The sequence below is a fragment of the Berghia stephanieae genome, chromosome 1, assembly GCF_034508935.2.
Source record: "Berghia stephanieae isolate SIO BIC M18660-M18661 chromosome 1, UCSD_Bste_1.3, whole genome shotgun sequence".
Lineage (NCBI taxonomy): Eukaryota > Metazoa > Mollusca > Gastropoda > Nudibranchia > Aeolidiidae > Berghia > Berghia stephanieae.
The window spans coordinates 113,274,134-113,290,853 of NC_088360.1; the positions used below are offsets into that span (position 1 = coordinate 113,274,134).

Here is a 16,720-nt window from a genome sequence, read left to right on the forward strand (position 1 = left end):
ACTGCCCAATGTTTTTGCATCCTTGGACAAGACATTTGGGCACCAACAGTACTCGGGAGAAACAAGCTTGCCGCTTTATAATGCAAACATGGTCAGTGATAAAAATGCAAAATTAAAAACAAGAACTACATAAGAGTGGTAGAGAAAACTTAACCTGAAAATGCAAAATTGAATATTACGTAACATATTACATAATAACAAACAATAAGCCGATAAATACCGACACTTTGCAAACTTTCTGCAACATAGGCATGTCATATATCAAACTGAACATCTCGAAGAGATGTATCATATGACTAACTATTAAACTACATTAAAATTGAAATGAACTTTAGAAAATTTGATAATTGCTTTGCATTCAACATCACTAAGAGAACAGATAATTAAAGGGTACTCACGTACTGACTCGCTTAAATCCATAAGATGGCTGAGATGTGGCAAAAGACAGAAGACAACAAAATCTAGGCACTATGGGTTGTTGGCTGCATGGAATGTAGACACAGGCAATATCCAGGTAATGATACTGAATAAATACATCGAAGTCCAAGCAATGATACAGAAGTAGTTGGGGGAGACTGACGATCGAATTCATGTTGTTACTTCAATTTCATATTTAAAAATACAAGGCAGATTATTGGAGCTGGAGGAGGCAGACGACGGGAGTTGGAGGTGGCAGACAATCAAATTCATGTTGTTATTTCAATCTCATATTTAAAAATACAAGACAGACGACAGGAGTTAGAGGCGGCAGACGACTGGAGTTGGAGGTGGCAGACAATCAAATTCATGTTGTTATTACAATTTCATATATTCAAAAATACAAGGCAGATTATAGGAGCTGGAGGTGGCAGACAATCAAATTCATGTTGTTATTTCAATCTCATATTTAGAAATACAAGACAGACGACTGGAGTTCGAGACTGCAGACGACTGGAGTTGGAGGTGGCAGACAATCAAATTCATGTTGTTATTTCAATCTCATATTTAAAAATACAAGACAGACGACTGGAGTTAGAGGCGGCAGACGACTGGAGTTGGAGGTGGCAGACAATCAAATTCATGTTGTTATTTCAATTTCATATTTAAAAATACAAGGCAGATTATTGGAGCTGGAGGAGGCAGACAATCAAATTCATGTTGTTATTTCAATCTCATATTTAAAAATACAAGACAGACGACTGGAGTTAGAGGCGGCAGACGACTGGAGTTGGAGGTGGCAGACAATCAAATTCATGTTGTTATTTCAATTTCATATTTAAAAATACAAGGCAGATTATTGGAGCTGGAGGAGGCAGACGACTGGAGTTGGAGGTGGCAGACAATCAAATTCATGTTGTTATTTCAATCTCATATTTAAAAATACAAGACAGACGACTGGAGTTCGAGGCGGCAGACGACGGGAGTTGGAGGTGGCAGACAATCAAATTCATATTGTTATTTCAATTTCATATTTAAAAATACAAGGCAGGAAATGAAACATGAAAATGTGGTGTCATAATGAACGTCTGACTCTGAAAACAAAAAAAGTACTTCGATTATGATTAAATCAACAAAATTAAAAGTTATATAATAATTTTTGTTGTGGTAAAGAGTTAAGTAATGAATGAAATATACTTTCACTTGAATTGACTCTATCATGCTATTCTGTATTATTTGTATTGAAATTAACCACATTAAATTAAACCAACACACTTAACCTGCAGAACAAACAAAAATAAAAGATAAAAAATAATATCAGTGGAACATAATTTTCAGTTGTCCGGTATCATCCCAGTTAAAAAGTCATTTCAGTTTCAACATTCATTCATAAAATAAAACTAAAATTATTGATGGGACTATTTTCAGTCTTTTTACAGCAATTATTCAGCTTGAAATTATTTATACAAGTCACAAAAGCAAAAGCAGTCGATAGTTTACAGACTGCACTGTACACAGGAGACTCGGGGATACATCGAGAGGCAATCCTGGTTGGCCGTCGCCAACTTCATGAACACGCATCGTATTTAAAGTCACTAAAAGACCCTTTCGCCAGCATCAATCACCACCAAAATTCACACAAATAGAGAAAAATGGTTGGCGAATAATATAACATTAATTAAAAATAGGTAATATAATGAAAAATGTATTTAAAATGAAGTTAAAACTTACCAAATTTTCAAACAGCTGGCATCTGAACAAAGAATGAACGGATTAAAAATCTGAAAACGCCGCCTGATGCGCTGGCTTCTCCTCTTTAAAATGAGACCGGAAGTGACGAAATTAGTGCACAGGAAGCGATTCCACGGCAATGGAAGTAAAACTATGTTCACCGGTTAACACAATTTTCACTCCAGAGCCGTAACATCGATATCGGGGCTCGATCAGCGGCTCAGCCACAGGCGATGCGACTACCTACAGTAGTTAGGGGCGTTGAGTTGTGTACTTTGATAATATTTTCAAACTCAAAACATATTAATTTGACACAGTCATGTAGATGGGACATGAAAAAACATTTAATTTGATACCTTATTTGTTTCTCTACGACAAGTGGTTCCAGCGTTATTGATATTTTTTTGTTGAAAATTTTAGTAAATTTTACAGTCATTGTTGTTTGATGAAGTCATTGAATCATTGAAATTGAAGAAGTCATCATTGACATTGTAACATCATTGTTATTGTGATTGTAGTAATTGCTGCCTCAAACTCAAAACCAGCATTTCGTGGAGATCGGGAAAGTGTGGGTTTTGCAGTAGAATTGGCCCACTCGTTGTTTTCAGTGATCAGTGATTTTGTTTCAATTAAAAAAATAAATGGCAAGTGTTGGGTATCGTATCATTTTAAAGGTTGCAAAATAAGCTTTATTGTCATATAAATAAGATGCATCTCCGTTCGAGGACCCTTTTGTTTTTTCTGTGATAGCCCCATCTACGTCTATGAGTTTTAGATAGTTTTAGTTGTAATTTAATTTAGCACGCTGCTTAGTGATTGCTGGTGTATGTTTATACAATGAAAGTAATTAAATAATTTTAAAATCAAAGGTAATAAGAAACATGGTACATAAAAATACAGACCAAAATATAAATAAATAGCAATAAAAAAGTGGTAAACAATTACAGATTACAATGATAAAGCATTATATAATATGATAACAATGCTGCCGTTATTTAAAAAAACAGAGTTTATGCATGGTGGTACTAGTGCTATTTAAAAAAATAGAATTAATAATAATAATATTCATGATAAAATTAATTCAAAGTATTAAAAATATATCTAAAACCTTTTTCTTTAAAAAAAAATTAAATTAATTGTCTGCAATACATTCCACACTGGCGCCTAATCAGGAAACTGGAACAGTATCAAATTAATGATCAGACAGTCAAATGGGTCCGAGATTTCCTCAAAGATAGAAGACAAAAAGTGATAGTGAATGGAACAGCATCAACGGAGAGACTGGTAACAAGTGGAGTTCCACAAGGAAGTGTACTGGGACCAGTTCTCTTCCTGATTTATATCAATGACTTGCCAGACAATCTATCATCTAAATGTAAAATCTTTGCCGATGATACTAAGCTCTATGGAGTAGCTAATACAGAAGAAGAAAGAAACACCTTACAACAAGATTTGAAAAAGCTTGAAGAATGGTCCGAAATATGGCAGATGGAGTTCAATGTAGATAAATGTGCAGTTCTTCACCTAGGAAAAAACAACAGAGAAGCAAACTATATAATGAAAGAAAAACCCCTGCAGAAATCCAATGGGGAAAAAGACCTAGGAGTATTTATTGATAGGAAGCTAAACTTCAAGAAGCAAATTCAAGATGTTCAATCTAAGGCTAGTAAAACACTCGGAAAATAGTGAAAAGAAATTTCAAGAATCTGAAAACAAAACACATGACCACCATCTACAAGACTATGGTTAGATCAAAGCTGGAATATGCTAACTGCATATGGTATCCGAAGTTTGAGGGAGACAAAGACTGTTTGGAAAGAGTGCAAAGGAGAGCAACAAAACTTATCACACACCTGAAAGACAAAACCTACTGTGAGAGATTGAAAGAATTAAATCTCCCGACCTTAGATTACAGGAGAAGAAGGGGAGATATGATCCAAACATATAAAATAGTAAAGGGAATAGATAGGGTAGAGGCAGGATTCCTTAAACCAAACAAGAACATTCAGACACAAGGAAACAGCAAGAAACTGAAAAAAGAACGTTTTAAAACAAATGAAAGAAGGAACTTTTTTTTCATCTAGAATTGTAAATAACTGGAATAAACTGCAAGAAACCACAGTATCAGCACAAAATTTGAATAAATTCAAAGCAGAGTTGGAGATAAGTAACACCCTAGGAAACAAGTTCAATTATAAAAATTGGTCCAATCACTAATAGATGAGGAGGAGCGAAGGAGACTACACCAAGTCTAAAAGCTCGATACAGAGGTATCCAGGTATCCAGGCAATACGAATTGAATCCAGTACCTTCAAGGTCTGACAGCTTAACCACTACGCTACTGAGCCCCCTGGCTATTCATGATATTTATTCATGTCTTTCTAGATTGTTATTTTACCTTTTAATGCAACTTATTTTGGGGTTTTATATTTCGGTTGCATGTCGTCAGTGCTTGTTTTATAATTTTTATTAACAAAGTCATACAGATGTCACAATATAACTCTTTTAATGTCCAAATACAGAAACACAGTATCGATATTGAATAGTGTGGATTGTGCATGATAATTTAAGATTAAAAATGCGATCTATAGCCATGAATTTTCTTTCAGCCCCACCCCAGATGACATCCCTGACACTGACACTACCTATATTTTGAGTGGAACTTCAGGCACTTAGCTCATTTATATTCATATTTATATTTTTGTTCTTTCAATGGGACAATAGCCTATTGTTTTCCAAATAGATCATTTTGAAAACATTCCTTTTGAGTGTGCAGATTTTATTGATGGATATTTATCTGAGGGCTATATTATTTTTAAAATGTCGCTGATTCATTCATTTATTTCTTCACAGAATATTAAAATTTTGTGGAGTTGGCAAAAGTTATCAAAAAGGAAAAAGAAGAGAAAAAAAATGGGGTCATCAAAAAAGCACAAGGATAAAGATAGAGAAAGCAGCAAGAAAAAGAAAAAGCACAGGTCAAGGTCAAGATCAAGGGACAGAGAAAGCAGGAAAAGACGTCACAGAGATAGATCCCCTGATGATGATGTCATTTTTCAAAAGGAGGAAAATCTGTACTTAGACAATAGAGAAAGAGACTCTTCAAAACAATACTATGATTATCAACATGGTCAAAAACCAAAGGAACCGATTCAAGGTATATGAAATGTTTTGTTGCTTTTTTTTCATTTTTGTTTTTTTCTTTTGATAATTTGAAATTCAATTTGTACAGTGCAATACTCTCCATTAACACACTAGCCACATAACAAGTGAATTTTATTTTGATTGCATATGGCTTTGTGGTATGAGACCGGTAGGTCAGGGTTCAACTCCTTTTCTGAGGGGTGAGTCCTTGGAATAGTCTCTTTAATCACATTCTCTCAGCATACTCATGTGTAAAATGAGTATATGGCCATTAACAGTGTTATCTCTGTAGTAAAAAAATTGTAATCTTGCAGGCGTCGTATATTATCCTAAATGTTAAGCATTGTATGACAGAGGGACCCCTTAAAAAGAGCTTAAAGAATGTTTAGAGGATATTGCGCCAAATAAATACTTAATATTTAATTTTGATTACAATAAATCTAACTGTCCTGTTTGTTGAAGTATGAAATAAATTGGCACTGACTAGTATTTTACTCCTGATTCATAAAACAATTTATAAATGATGATTTGATAGCTTTATTGTTTTTGTTTGTTACTTTTTTGTTGTTTTTAAAGTTTTTATTGATTTTAAAAATCCAGTTTCAAATATTTTACTAGCATTTTAGAGGGACGATTATTGTTTTACTTACCAATTGACACGTGCAGCTTTGTGGTCTATTGGTATGACATTTGCTTTCGGATCAAAAGGTCCTGGGTTCGAGCCTCGCTCAGTGCATAGTTGAGTCCTTGGAAAAGGCTCTTTACTCACATTCTCTTACTGTACTCAGGTGTAAAATGAATACCTGGTCATTAACAGCGTTGTCTCTGTCTGGAAAAAAATTGTAATTACCTAACAGACGTCATGTCTCATCCTACATATTAAGTGTTGCTGTTTGCTAGGGCCCCCTTGTAAAGCACTTTTAGCATGTTTAGTGGATATTGCGCTATATAAAAACTCAAGTTTTTTATATTACCCAGCAGCTTCTCTATTTTGTTTTGATCAATGATTTTTACAGTAAAGCAGGATTGCGCAGTCTTCCTTATTAATAAGATACCGATTTTTTTTAAAAGACAAAAACTGTTTGCTAAAGAAGTGCAGATTTTAATGCTTATTTCTTGATTCGTATCTGGTGTATGTTTGTTGTTTGTCCCCCCGTGTTTGCATAATATCTGTGTGTATAATTATAATTAATCTGATATTTGAAGCATAATGAATTTAGCATTAACAAATATTAATTAATGTTTTATTCAGAGACAAATGAGGCTGAGGCAACAGCTCCTGCTCATGGAGATGGATCAAGTCTAAGTATTGAGGAAACCAAGTAAGTTTTGTTGTATAACTGGGGCTGTGCTAAAATGCTGTTTATATGTAACGTGCCACACACAAAAGTACCAATATTAAATTGTTTCCAATAACCATTGAAAGATTTCATATTTGTCATTTATTTGGGAAAACAATAAAAATAATATGCTATCAAAAGTATAGCAAAAGCGGCTGTTTTAATAGTTAAAAAATTATCAACGCTGTTCACACTTTTTCAAACCTTTGAGAAGCTTTATCTGCAATATTGTTGTATTGGACTGCCAGTTCTTTTTCATTATTCAACCCAGAAAAAATGATGTAAACCAAATCTTCCCATGGTTTTTTTCAAAATGATTAATATTCGTGTCTTTTATCATATGTTACCAAAAATATGACTTTTGGCACCGCGTCATAAACATTTTTTGTTGTATATAGTTAAATGATGTTTTTTTTCTAGGAATTGAAATCATCATTACTGTTGACCAATGAATTTCAAGGATTATTTTTTTCTCACACTGCATGCAATATATCGTCAATGTAAAATCTATAATCTTAATGGTCGGTGATATAGTTATTTATAAACTATGGAAGTTGAGGATGAGAAAGAAAAGAAAACTACAGTATGAACATATCTTTTACTGTCATTTTTATTTTGTTTTCAGTCGCCTGAGAGCAAAACTAGGTTTGAAACCTCTTGATACGGGTAGCAAAGGTGAGTAATGATCATGCATTTAGATTATATTAGTGGCACTAATGTAAATCTATGCTATCTGATTGATGATTAATTGACTATTTTAAAAGGTGCCAAATGTATACAATGACCTTTCTTTTATATGACGTTTATATCATTTAGAACTGGAGTATAGTTAAGAGGAAATATGGGGCTTGGAAGTAAGACTGTCACATTAGTCACATTAATTACAAACTTATCGGAACAAGTTACCAGCTAAGCTCTGGCTTTTTGGTTGTGTTCTATGACATACAAATTGGATCTCCTTTTTGGTTGATCCAGGTGAATGTATAGTGTGTTCCTGATGTTTGGATTTGGTGGGAGGAGGTCACATTATTTTGGAGGTCAACTTTTAAGAGACATCCACCTCCTCCATGCCCCAATACAGAACAGCACAATAGAACAACTGAAACAGACCCATTTATACTATATGCTACTACAGGGCATTTGATCCAAAGAGCACAAGCTCAAAGGTCTCTGGGTTCGAAACAATAAAAACAAGAGATTAACTTTTAAGTTCCAGTTTTCAAGTTTTTATCCATATTGTCCATCACACGAAATCAGGTAGATTGAATTTACTCAATTGGTTATATTGTGCTAAGTCTTGAAGTATTATATTTTTTAATGTGCTAAACATTCAATATGTTAAAAGACAGATATATGATTTTTACAGGTGATTCAGAAAAAGGAAAGTCATCTGGAGTCCATGCTCCAGCAATTAATCTTGGTGACAAAAAGAAAACAGAAGCCCTTCGTGAGAAAGTTGCAACTCGAAAAGCAGAAAGGATGTTAAAGAGTAAATTAAAGTAGGTATTCTTGTGGTCTGTAATCATATGGAAAACATCATTTATATGAACATTAGTTCAGATCACTTTTATATTATATTCCTTATATAGCTTAATCTAAAACACATTAGCATAGTGGCCAACTGTCCAATTTGCAATCTGGAGAAATTTTAAAAAAAAATATGATTGCTTATATGTTTTAAAATGACCCCTGCATGTCCCAGGATTATGATTTCTTGACTAGCAAATAAAAACAAGGATTAAAAAATCTCTAAATATAGGTTATATCAAGAATAGTCAAAACATATTGCTGTTTTGGATCATGACGGTATTTTGCCTTAGAGTGTCCCATTTTAGCTCTTTGAAAAGTTGGTCACTATGCGATCGAGTGAATTATTTTGAATTTGAATGAACAATTTAAAAAATAGTTTGTTAAATTAGGAATTTTAGGAATTGATCAAATTTTTAAAAAAATTATTGGAATCAAGAAGCAAGTCAATATCAATTTGATGTGAAATTTAAACTTTAAACACGTTACTGCATCCAACCATCTCTTGATGAGAATGCCAATATAAATTGTTCATATCCAAACTTGATGTTACATTTATTTCCACAGGAAAGTCAAAGGTCTTGGAGATAGTGACTCAGATGATGACACAATGGCATGGGTCTTTAAGAGTAGAAAATTACAGAAAGATAAAGAGATGGCAGAAAAAAGGGTAGGTCTTTTGGAATATTTGTCAAAAACTCTATAAAGGTTATCCTTCAGAGCCATCAGACCCCAGCATTTGGAGTTCATCCTCATTTCTTTCGCATGAAATAGTGAGTCTCATGTCTGAATAGACGTTGATGATTGCCCTACTAGCAGTTCAGCATCAGTGGTCAGTGACAGAGAATAAGGATGGCCAGTTCCTTTTCAAAACATCATAACCGATACCAGATCTAAAAAAGATCTATTTATTGGTGGATAAAAAGATCAGCAGGACTCGGTCTTGTCCTTCAGATTAGGAAGTGAACAGTCGAACCAATGCATCTCTTACATGGACAATTGCTCCTCCAGATCTAATGGTAGACTCCCAATTAATTCTGGCTGGGTTAAAATCTGAAGTAATGCTGGGCTGAACCATTTAGTGTGTGTTAGGTGTTATACGAGTTGAGTTATAGGATCTCTCAGTGTTTGTCAATCCACAATCCTACTTGATATCATAGCACATCAGATATTCTTTGATTCACATATAATCATACTTGTTCTTGTACTAATCCCCTTGTCTTCCTTTTTCATGTGCACTTGTGAGTATGGTTAATTTTAAGCCATGTTCTTCCTTTTTTATTTATTGGCTCTTAAAGGATCTAAAAGTGTCACATGAACATAAAATTCCCAAAGCAAGAAACTGTACAGCAACCTTCAGAAACTTTTGAAAATTTATAATTTTTGAAATAATTACTTTCTTAATTTTTCCTTTTTTTTTCTTGTTTGTTTATTTATACATTTATTATATATTAGTTTTATTGTCTTCATTTTGTGTTTTGCCATAGGTTGCGTTGTGATAATGTAAGTCCTGCTAGCGCAGGGTGGTATGTTATTCAATCCCTGGATTGGACTGTCATAGGCCCAAATATGGGTCCCATTTCCTCAACATGGTATTATATCAGGGTGATTAAGATGTTGAAAATTGAAGTTATAGCCCATGATACGAGGCCTGGGTAAGATTTTATGTTTTATTGAGGAAAATGAATGTGGTTTCTTAATTAAATTGACAAAAACTGAAATTTCACATTTCTGGTTTTTAAATTTTTAACGCCTTTCTTTGGCATTGGCTTATCCCGACATAACACTGTTTTGGGGAGATGGGTCACATACGATTGGAGACGCTCAATATTTTTTCATTGTGGTTGTCTTTCATACAATGATATTCAGACATTAAAATACTGGGTGGGGATCTTGACCTCCCATAGTGGGCAGGGAGGTACACGCTGTGTCTTCTATCCCCCCATACCCTTTTTCCAATTGTTTCCTGTCGTTGTCTTGGAATGAGATTACTTAGTTTTGTCCTGACCCTGGCCGGAGTTCCTTGGCTGGGAGGGAAACAGTCGAATATATAGTTATAGTTTTGGGAGATGATATTTTTTTCCTTGTAAATCATCTCTCTGTTATGCATTGTATTATGCTTAGTTTACATATTATATTATATGATTTTTAACCAATTGAGTGTATTCCTCTTTGTTGGGACCTGTGCTTGTGTCTGGATGAGACTTTTAGTGATCTCAAACTAAGTACTTTGACGGTGTGCTCTTTGAATCTACATCTGTTCCCTATTTGAACCAATTCCTCTTTGTCTCACCTTATCTTTTGCGCTTTAATTGTAATTTTAGTACTTTTTACTATCCCATTTTCTTCCTTCTTACTGGCGCTGGTATGACCTTAATGTGTTGCAAGCGCCGTAAAACCCTTAAAAACAAACAAAACAGACATTAAAATGGAGATAACATCTATTAAATTTTTTTTTTTGAAAATGGGGCTACATATAAACTTTGAATCTGTTAAAAATTTAATGTTCAAATTGTTTCTTTTTTTATTTTTTATATGTGATTTAGGCAAAGATGTTGGAGGACATGGATGAAGACTTTGGAATTGGTAACCTGGTGAATCAAGAATTCAAAAAGGATAATAATCAAGTAAGGACCAGGGATTATAATTTTCATGTCCTTCTTGGTAACTATGCAGCCCTTTGTGATAGGGAAGAATAGTCGTGACATCAAACCTACTTTTCCAGTTCCAAAATTCTTGGAATTGTGTATGTAACCAGTCATTCGGAGGACTAATAAAGAATAATTTACATATTGAATCATAAATCGACATAACTATTTTAGTGGCAGGGATATATAGGCAGATTCTAAGGATTACGGGATGTGAAAGAGAGTGAGGGTTGATGTCCAGCATATAGTTAAACTAGAAAATAAGATGCCATTTCTCTGAAACCAGAAGATCATTTACACAAGGTATTTATTCAGTCCTTCGGATGAGTAACTTTACACTTCCAATGTGATGGAACCAGTTTTTTTTCCATCACACTTTTGTTCCATATTTAAAATAACTCAGTGGGCAGAAATTTTGACCCATAAAACTCCTTGATTAATCAGGATTCGGCTGCTTTTGAGATATAATCACTTTAATCAGCTGTTTGAAAGAAATAAATGATGTCTATTAAAGACATCCAATTTTTCTGTCATCGTCCAAGATCGAAGGGCTAGAGTCACTGGTTTAGATTAGTAAGCAAATGAGAAATGTTGAAAACAGGTCATATATGGAATCTGAGAATGGTTGTTTTTTCCTTTTTGATGTGGCCATTGCTCAAACATCAATGTGTTGAGATCGAAAGAAATGGTAACTCTTCGGTAATTCATCTGTGATGAAACTTAAAAGTTTCTAAGCTCTCATTACATTATTACATGCAATTGATGTCGCTCTCTATCTTTTTAAAGCTCTCATTACATTATATCATGTGGTTGATGTCACTCTCTGTCTATTTATCTTTTGAAAAAAAAAGGGGGGGGGGGTATTTGTGTATTAATAACTTCTGAACTGTAAAGGCCATTCACAATCTGTGGAAGAGAATTGTATTAGGCAGGGAATTCTTTATTTACTGAGAATTTGTTGTCGCCAAGTAGCCTTTCAAAGTTTGAATTCCTTACATTTGCAAGAATGTCAAAGTTACATATCACAATTATTGATTTTTGAAAACGTGAGAGACAATACAAGTTGAGATAAACTGCTATATGTCCATAAAATTTATTACTCTGATTTGCAAAAAGAGAAATGACTTTAAAATATGAAAGCTATCAGCACAAAGTTGTGATTTCCAAATTCTTACCTTCACACAATGAAAAATGTGTTCAAGAGAAGTTATAATTCATAATATGAAGATTACTTTGTATCCATATGTAAACATACATTTTTACTAGTTAGTATTTATTTTGTCATAAAAATCAACCATTTTATCACAGCTCAGCAAAATTCATTTGTCTTCGACATTGATTTAAACTTATGGTTTATTCAGTGATGCCAAAACTCCGGTTTCACCGGAAAAAACTCCGGTCTGGAGCAAAAAATTCCGGCTCCGGGCAACTTCCGTCAAATTCCGGTGAGGTCAATTTGTTCCAAGGATACCCCCCCCCCACCTTTCCAACTACCACATCATCATCATTGCCACTAGTATTACAACCATCATCACTACTACTACAAGCACCACATCATCATCAGTACCACAACTACTACTGTAACCACCACCACCACATTATCATCATCACTACCACTACCACCATCACCGTTACAATCACCACCACCACATCATCACCACTACTACTACTACATACACCACCACCACATCATCACCACTACTACTACTACATACACCACCACCGCCACATCATCATTACTACCACAACCACCACCACCACATCATCATCACTACTACTACTACAACCACCAGCATCACATCATCACTACTACTACAACCACAACTACCACATCATCATCACGACCTCTACTACTACCTTCTTCTTCTTCTTCTTCTTTCCTCTGATGGACATCTATGGCTGCAGTCCGATATCTGCTATGAAGTCTGTGGTCCGCTTTAGGTCCTCAGCCTCACCATAGAGCTTTGTGTTGAGTGTTGTAGGGTGACCCAGTGGTTCGAACGTTGCACGTTGTATAATGGGCAATCCATAAGCACATGTAAAGTGGTTTCATGGTCGGTTCCACATGGGCAATAAAGGGGTTGTTCCAATACCTAGCTTTGTAAACATATGTCCTCTTAATCTATTGTGTCCTGTTCGGAGGCGGAATAGGGTGACTTGGCTACTTCGCTGAATGGCATGGATTGGATCCTGCTTGTTGTGTTCCAGGTGTGTGTCATTCCTTTCCTGTCTATTTTTAGCTTTATTATTTTCTTGTGCTGATGGTAAGTGATTGACGTCTTCGGTTGTTCCTTTTGGGCTCCTTCTTTGGCCAGTTGATCGGCAATTTCATTTCCATATATACCTACATGACTTGGAATCCACTGCAGCACAATTTTTCCTGTTTATATCAGATAAGCCCTCAAGGGCCTCCACAGTGTGTGCGGCTTCAGAGTCCTGGTAATTTTCAATAGACCGGAGAGCATCATCAGAGTCTGTCAAGTAAACCACATTTTTCCCGTATATTCTGTGATCTCTGGATAGTTCTTTTGTTGCATTGAGGATGGCTTTTTCTTCAGTTTTAGTACTTGTGCACATTGAACCCACTGATACAGATATTTTTGTTTCTATTTTATCTGTCCAGTGTATGAGTGCACCAGCACCTCCATTCATGAGGGGGCCGGAAACTGAGCCATCTGTATAAACTCTTATCCAGTTGGTCATTGGGTATTTTTTATCGATCATCTTTAGGTTTGAGCATTGTCATTATTGCTTCGAATGTTTTTCTTGTTGATGGTTATGAATTTTTGTTTCTTTTTCCACTGTGGTGGTTTGAGATTTTGGACATTGATTTGGGCAATATCTTCCTTTGGTGTCACTTTATATTTGCTCTCTAGTTTTTGTTCCCAAGGCTACTACAACCACCACCACATCATCATCACTACCACTACTACTACAACCACCACCATCACATAATTACTACCACTACTACTACAACACCACAACCACATCATCATTGCTGCTACTACTACAACCACCACCACTACTACTGCAACCACCAACACCACATCATCATCACTGCAACTACCACTACTACTACAACCACCACCACCACCACATCATCACTACCATTACTACTACAATACCACCACCACCACATCATCATTACCACTGCTACTACCCCACACCACATCATCATCACTACCACTACTACTACAACCACCACTACATCATCATCACTACCATTTGTACTACAACCACCATCACCACAACATCGTCACTCCACCACTACTACAACCACCACCACATCATCATCACTACTACCACTACTACAACCACCATCACCACCACATCATCATCACTACTACTACTACTACTACTACTACTACTACTACTACTACTATTACAACCCACCACCACTACCACATCATCATCATCACTACTACTACTACACACCACCACCACTACTACTATGCTACTACTATCTACTACTACTACTACTACTACTACTACTACTGCTACTACAACATCATCATCACGACCAGTACTACTACAACCACCACCACCACATCATCACTACCACTACAACCACCACCACATCATCATTAGCTCTACTACTACTACTACAACCACCACCACATCATCACTACCACTACTAACTACAACCACCACTACCACATTATCACTACCATTTGTACTACAACCACCATCACCACCACATCAACATCACTACCACCACTACTACAACCCCACCACATCATTATCATCACGACCACAACTCTACAACCACTATACCACCACCCACATCATCATCACTACCACTACTACATTATTACTCTACAACCACCAACACCATATCATCCTCACTACCACCAGTACTACAATCTCTACCATTAGGTTCTGGCGCTTTACTTCATTTGAAATAAGGAAACTTTGGGATTGTATTTGGTAATGTGTTTATGTATCATAATATAATTCTAATCAGTTATCTATTTAGAACTATACATTATGTAAACACAATACCATTCCACTTCCTTTTTCTTGTGTGCGGAAATTCCTCTTTCGGCATTGAAATTCCTACGAGTGGTGTCTGAAACTCCTGTGAGCCAAATTTATAGTTGGCGTCTCTGTTTATTGTTTTGAGGTTTTATTATTTATACTAAAATTTTTTAGACAAACAATTCATATAGAAAAGATCCAAGAGTGTAATCAAAGTATGCATATAGAGAGCGTCCGACTCTAACCGTGCAACACCATACGTGGTAAATAATTTTTTTTAGATTATATTAAAGCCCAACCCCTCCCCTACCCTTGTAACCAATAGTCCCCATTATTTTTTGGTGGGAATGGTCATGTGATCTAAACACAGAAGCTGCACTGTTTTTTAAAATAAAATTTTTCTCAGAATATCCTTTCTCACACTGACACGGTTTGAGTAAGACACCCTCTATATGTTTATGGCCAAGGAGGAAGTAAGTTCATTAAAAATAAATGAAATAAAGACTTTACTTGAAGTTTGTTTTTTAAGTTGGAAAATTAAGACATTTTTTGGGGGTGAACAATGGCCTGCCATTTTACAATTTTTTCTTTACATTCCTTACATTATTTTCTCAACAGGGCTACTCATCAAAAGACTTGAAAGGTCTGAAGGTGGAACATACAGTTGATAAATTCACAGAAGGCAGAAATATAATTTTAACTTTGAAAGATAAAGGTTTGTATAGTTTAAGTTAATTAATTCATAGATCATGTATTTTTTGTTTTGTAACAACTTGAACTATTAAAGTATTCATTGGTCGGTATTGAAATATCTTGCTTTTCATTTTTCTTTCACAAAGTTCTAGAGGAAAATGCAAGTTTTACATTAGTATGTCATCTCTTGTTTTGAACACTTTTAAGCTTTTTTTAATTTCTACACTCTTAGAAATATGTTTAACAGTCAATTGTAGTTGAAGAAATTTCAAAGAAGTATAACATCAAAGGTTTTAAAGACTTTCTTACCAGATCATTAGAGTTTTAGATAATTTTGCCACAACTTTGGATTAATCCTTATATATAAATGAAAACTGGATTATAAAAATAAGATAAGAAGTCTATTCTTGCAACATTTAGATTATACCTAAGATATAGCACGATTTTCGGACGAGAAAAAGTTATTAATTTTGTCAAAGATGATGTATTTTGTAGAATATGTACTATAGTGTTATTGTGAAAAAAGACGTTGAAATTGAATATTGCTTTATTTCTCCAAGGCGTCCTTGATGAAGAAGATGATGATGTATTGGTCAATGTCAACATTGAAGATGATGAGAGAGCAGAGAAGAATGTGGAAAATAAAAAGAAAAAGCCAGATTATAAACCATATGATGAGGCAGAAGTTAATGAATATGGAATTGTAAGTTATTTCATTGTTTAGTTATGGTTTATCATTTCTGTACATGACACATATTTTGGTTTAACCCTGAAAAGCATTTGAAATCTTAAACTGTTTTAGCCTCTACACTTGCTCCGGAGCAAGAAAGAACATTTATTGCCTTAATTTGTCTCTAAAAACAAAATCAGTATTGTCTCATCTAAAATGTAGGTCTATTATTTTTTGCTACAATTTATTTTTGTTTTTTTGTTTTTTTCTTCTCGTGGAATTTAAGTATATTTGTTTGTCTGAAATTGTTCATCAAAGAGAGACATTAAGATAACAATATTTGAACATTTTGTTACTTCATGTTTATTGTTTTAAAATGTAGGGCTTAAATATAAGTGAAATTTTAAGACAAGAAAAAAGACCTAAGCATTTATTTATCCACAAATGTGCTCAACATGTTTTACTACGGGTCCATAATTAACAGCAACATGTAGGACGAGATTGTAAAGTTTGTTTGTTTTATTTTGTTCTTAAAAATAAATGCAAACTGAGATCAACATTGATGATAAAGC

General features: G+C 34.8%; 1 protein-coding gene across 1 annotated transcript in view; it reads left to right on the plus strand.

Moving 5' to 3' along the window:
- The window catches only part of LOC144962770 (U4/U6.U5 tri-snRNP-associated protein 1-like), a 30,561-nt gene that overhangs the window by 961 nt on the left and 12,880 nt on the right, over nucleotides 1–16,720 (plus strand). Inside the window, exons 2-9 of the mRNA XM_078896009.1 lie at nucleotides 5,002–5,305; nucleotides 6,545–6,614; nucleotides 7,258–7,307; nucleotides 7,999–8,131; nucleotides 8,727–8,829; nucleotides 10,706–10,786; nucleotides 15,404–15,500; nucleotides 16,039–16,181. Of these exons, the coding sequence (XP_078752135.1) occupies nucleotides 5,062–5,305; nucleotides 6,545–6,614; nucleotides 7,258–7,307; nucleotides 7,999–8,131; nucleotides 8,727–8,829; nucleotides 10,706–10,786; nucleotides 15,404–15,500; nucleotides 16,039–16,181 (921 nt within the window). The 5' untranslated portion in view covers nucleotides 5,002–5,061. The remainder of the gene's footprint in view (nucleotides 1–5,001; nucleotides 5,306–6,544; nucleotides 6,615–7,257; nucleotides 7,308–7,998; nucleotides 8,132–8,726; nucleotides 8,830–10,705; nucleotides 10,787–15,403; nucleotides 15,501–16,038; nucleotides 16,182–16,720) is intronic.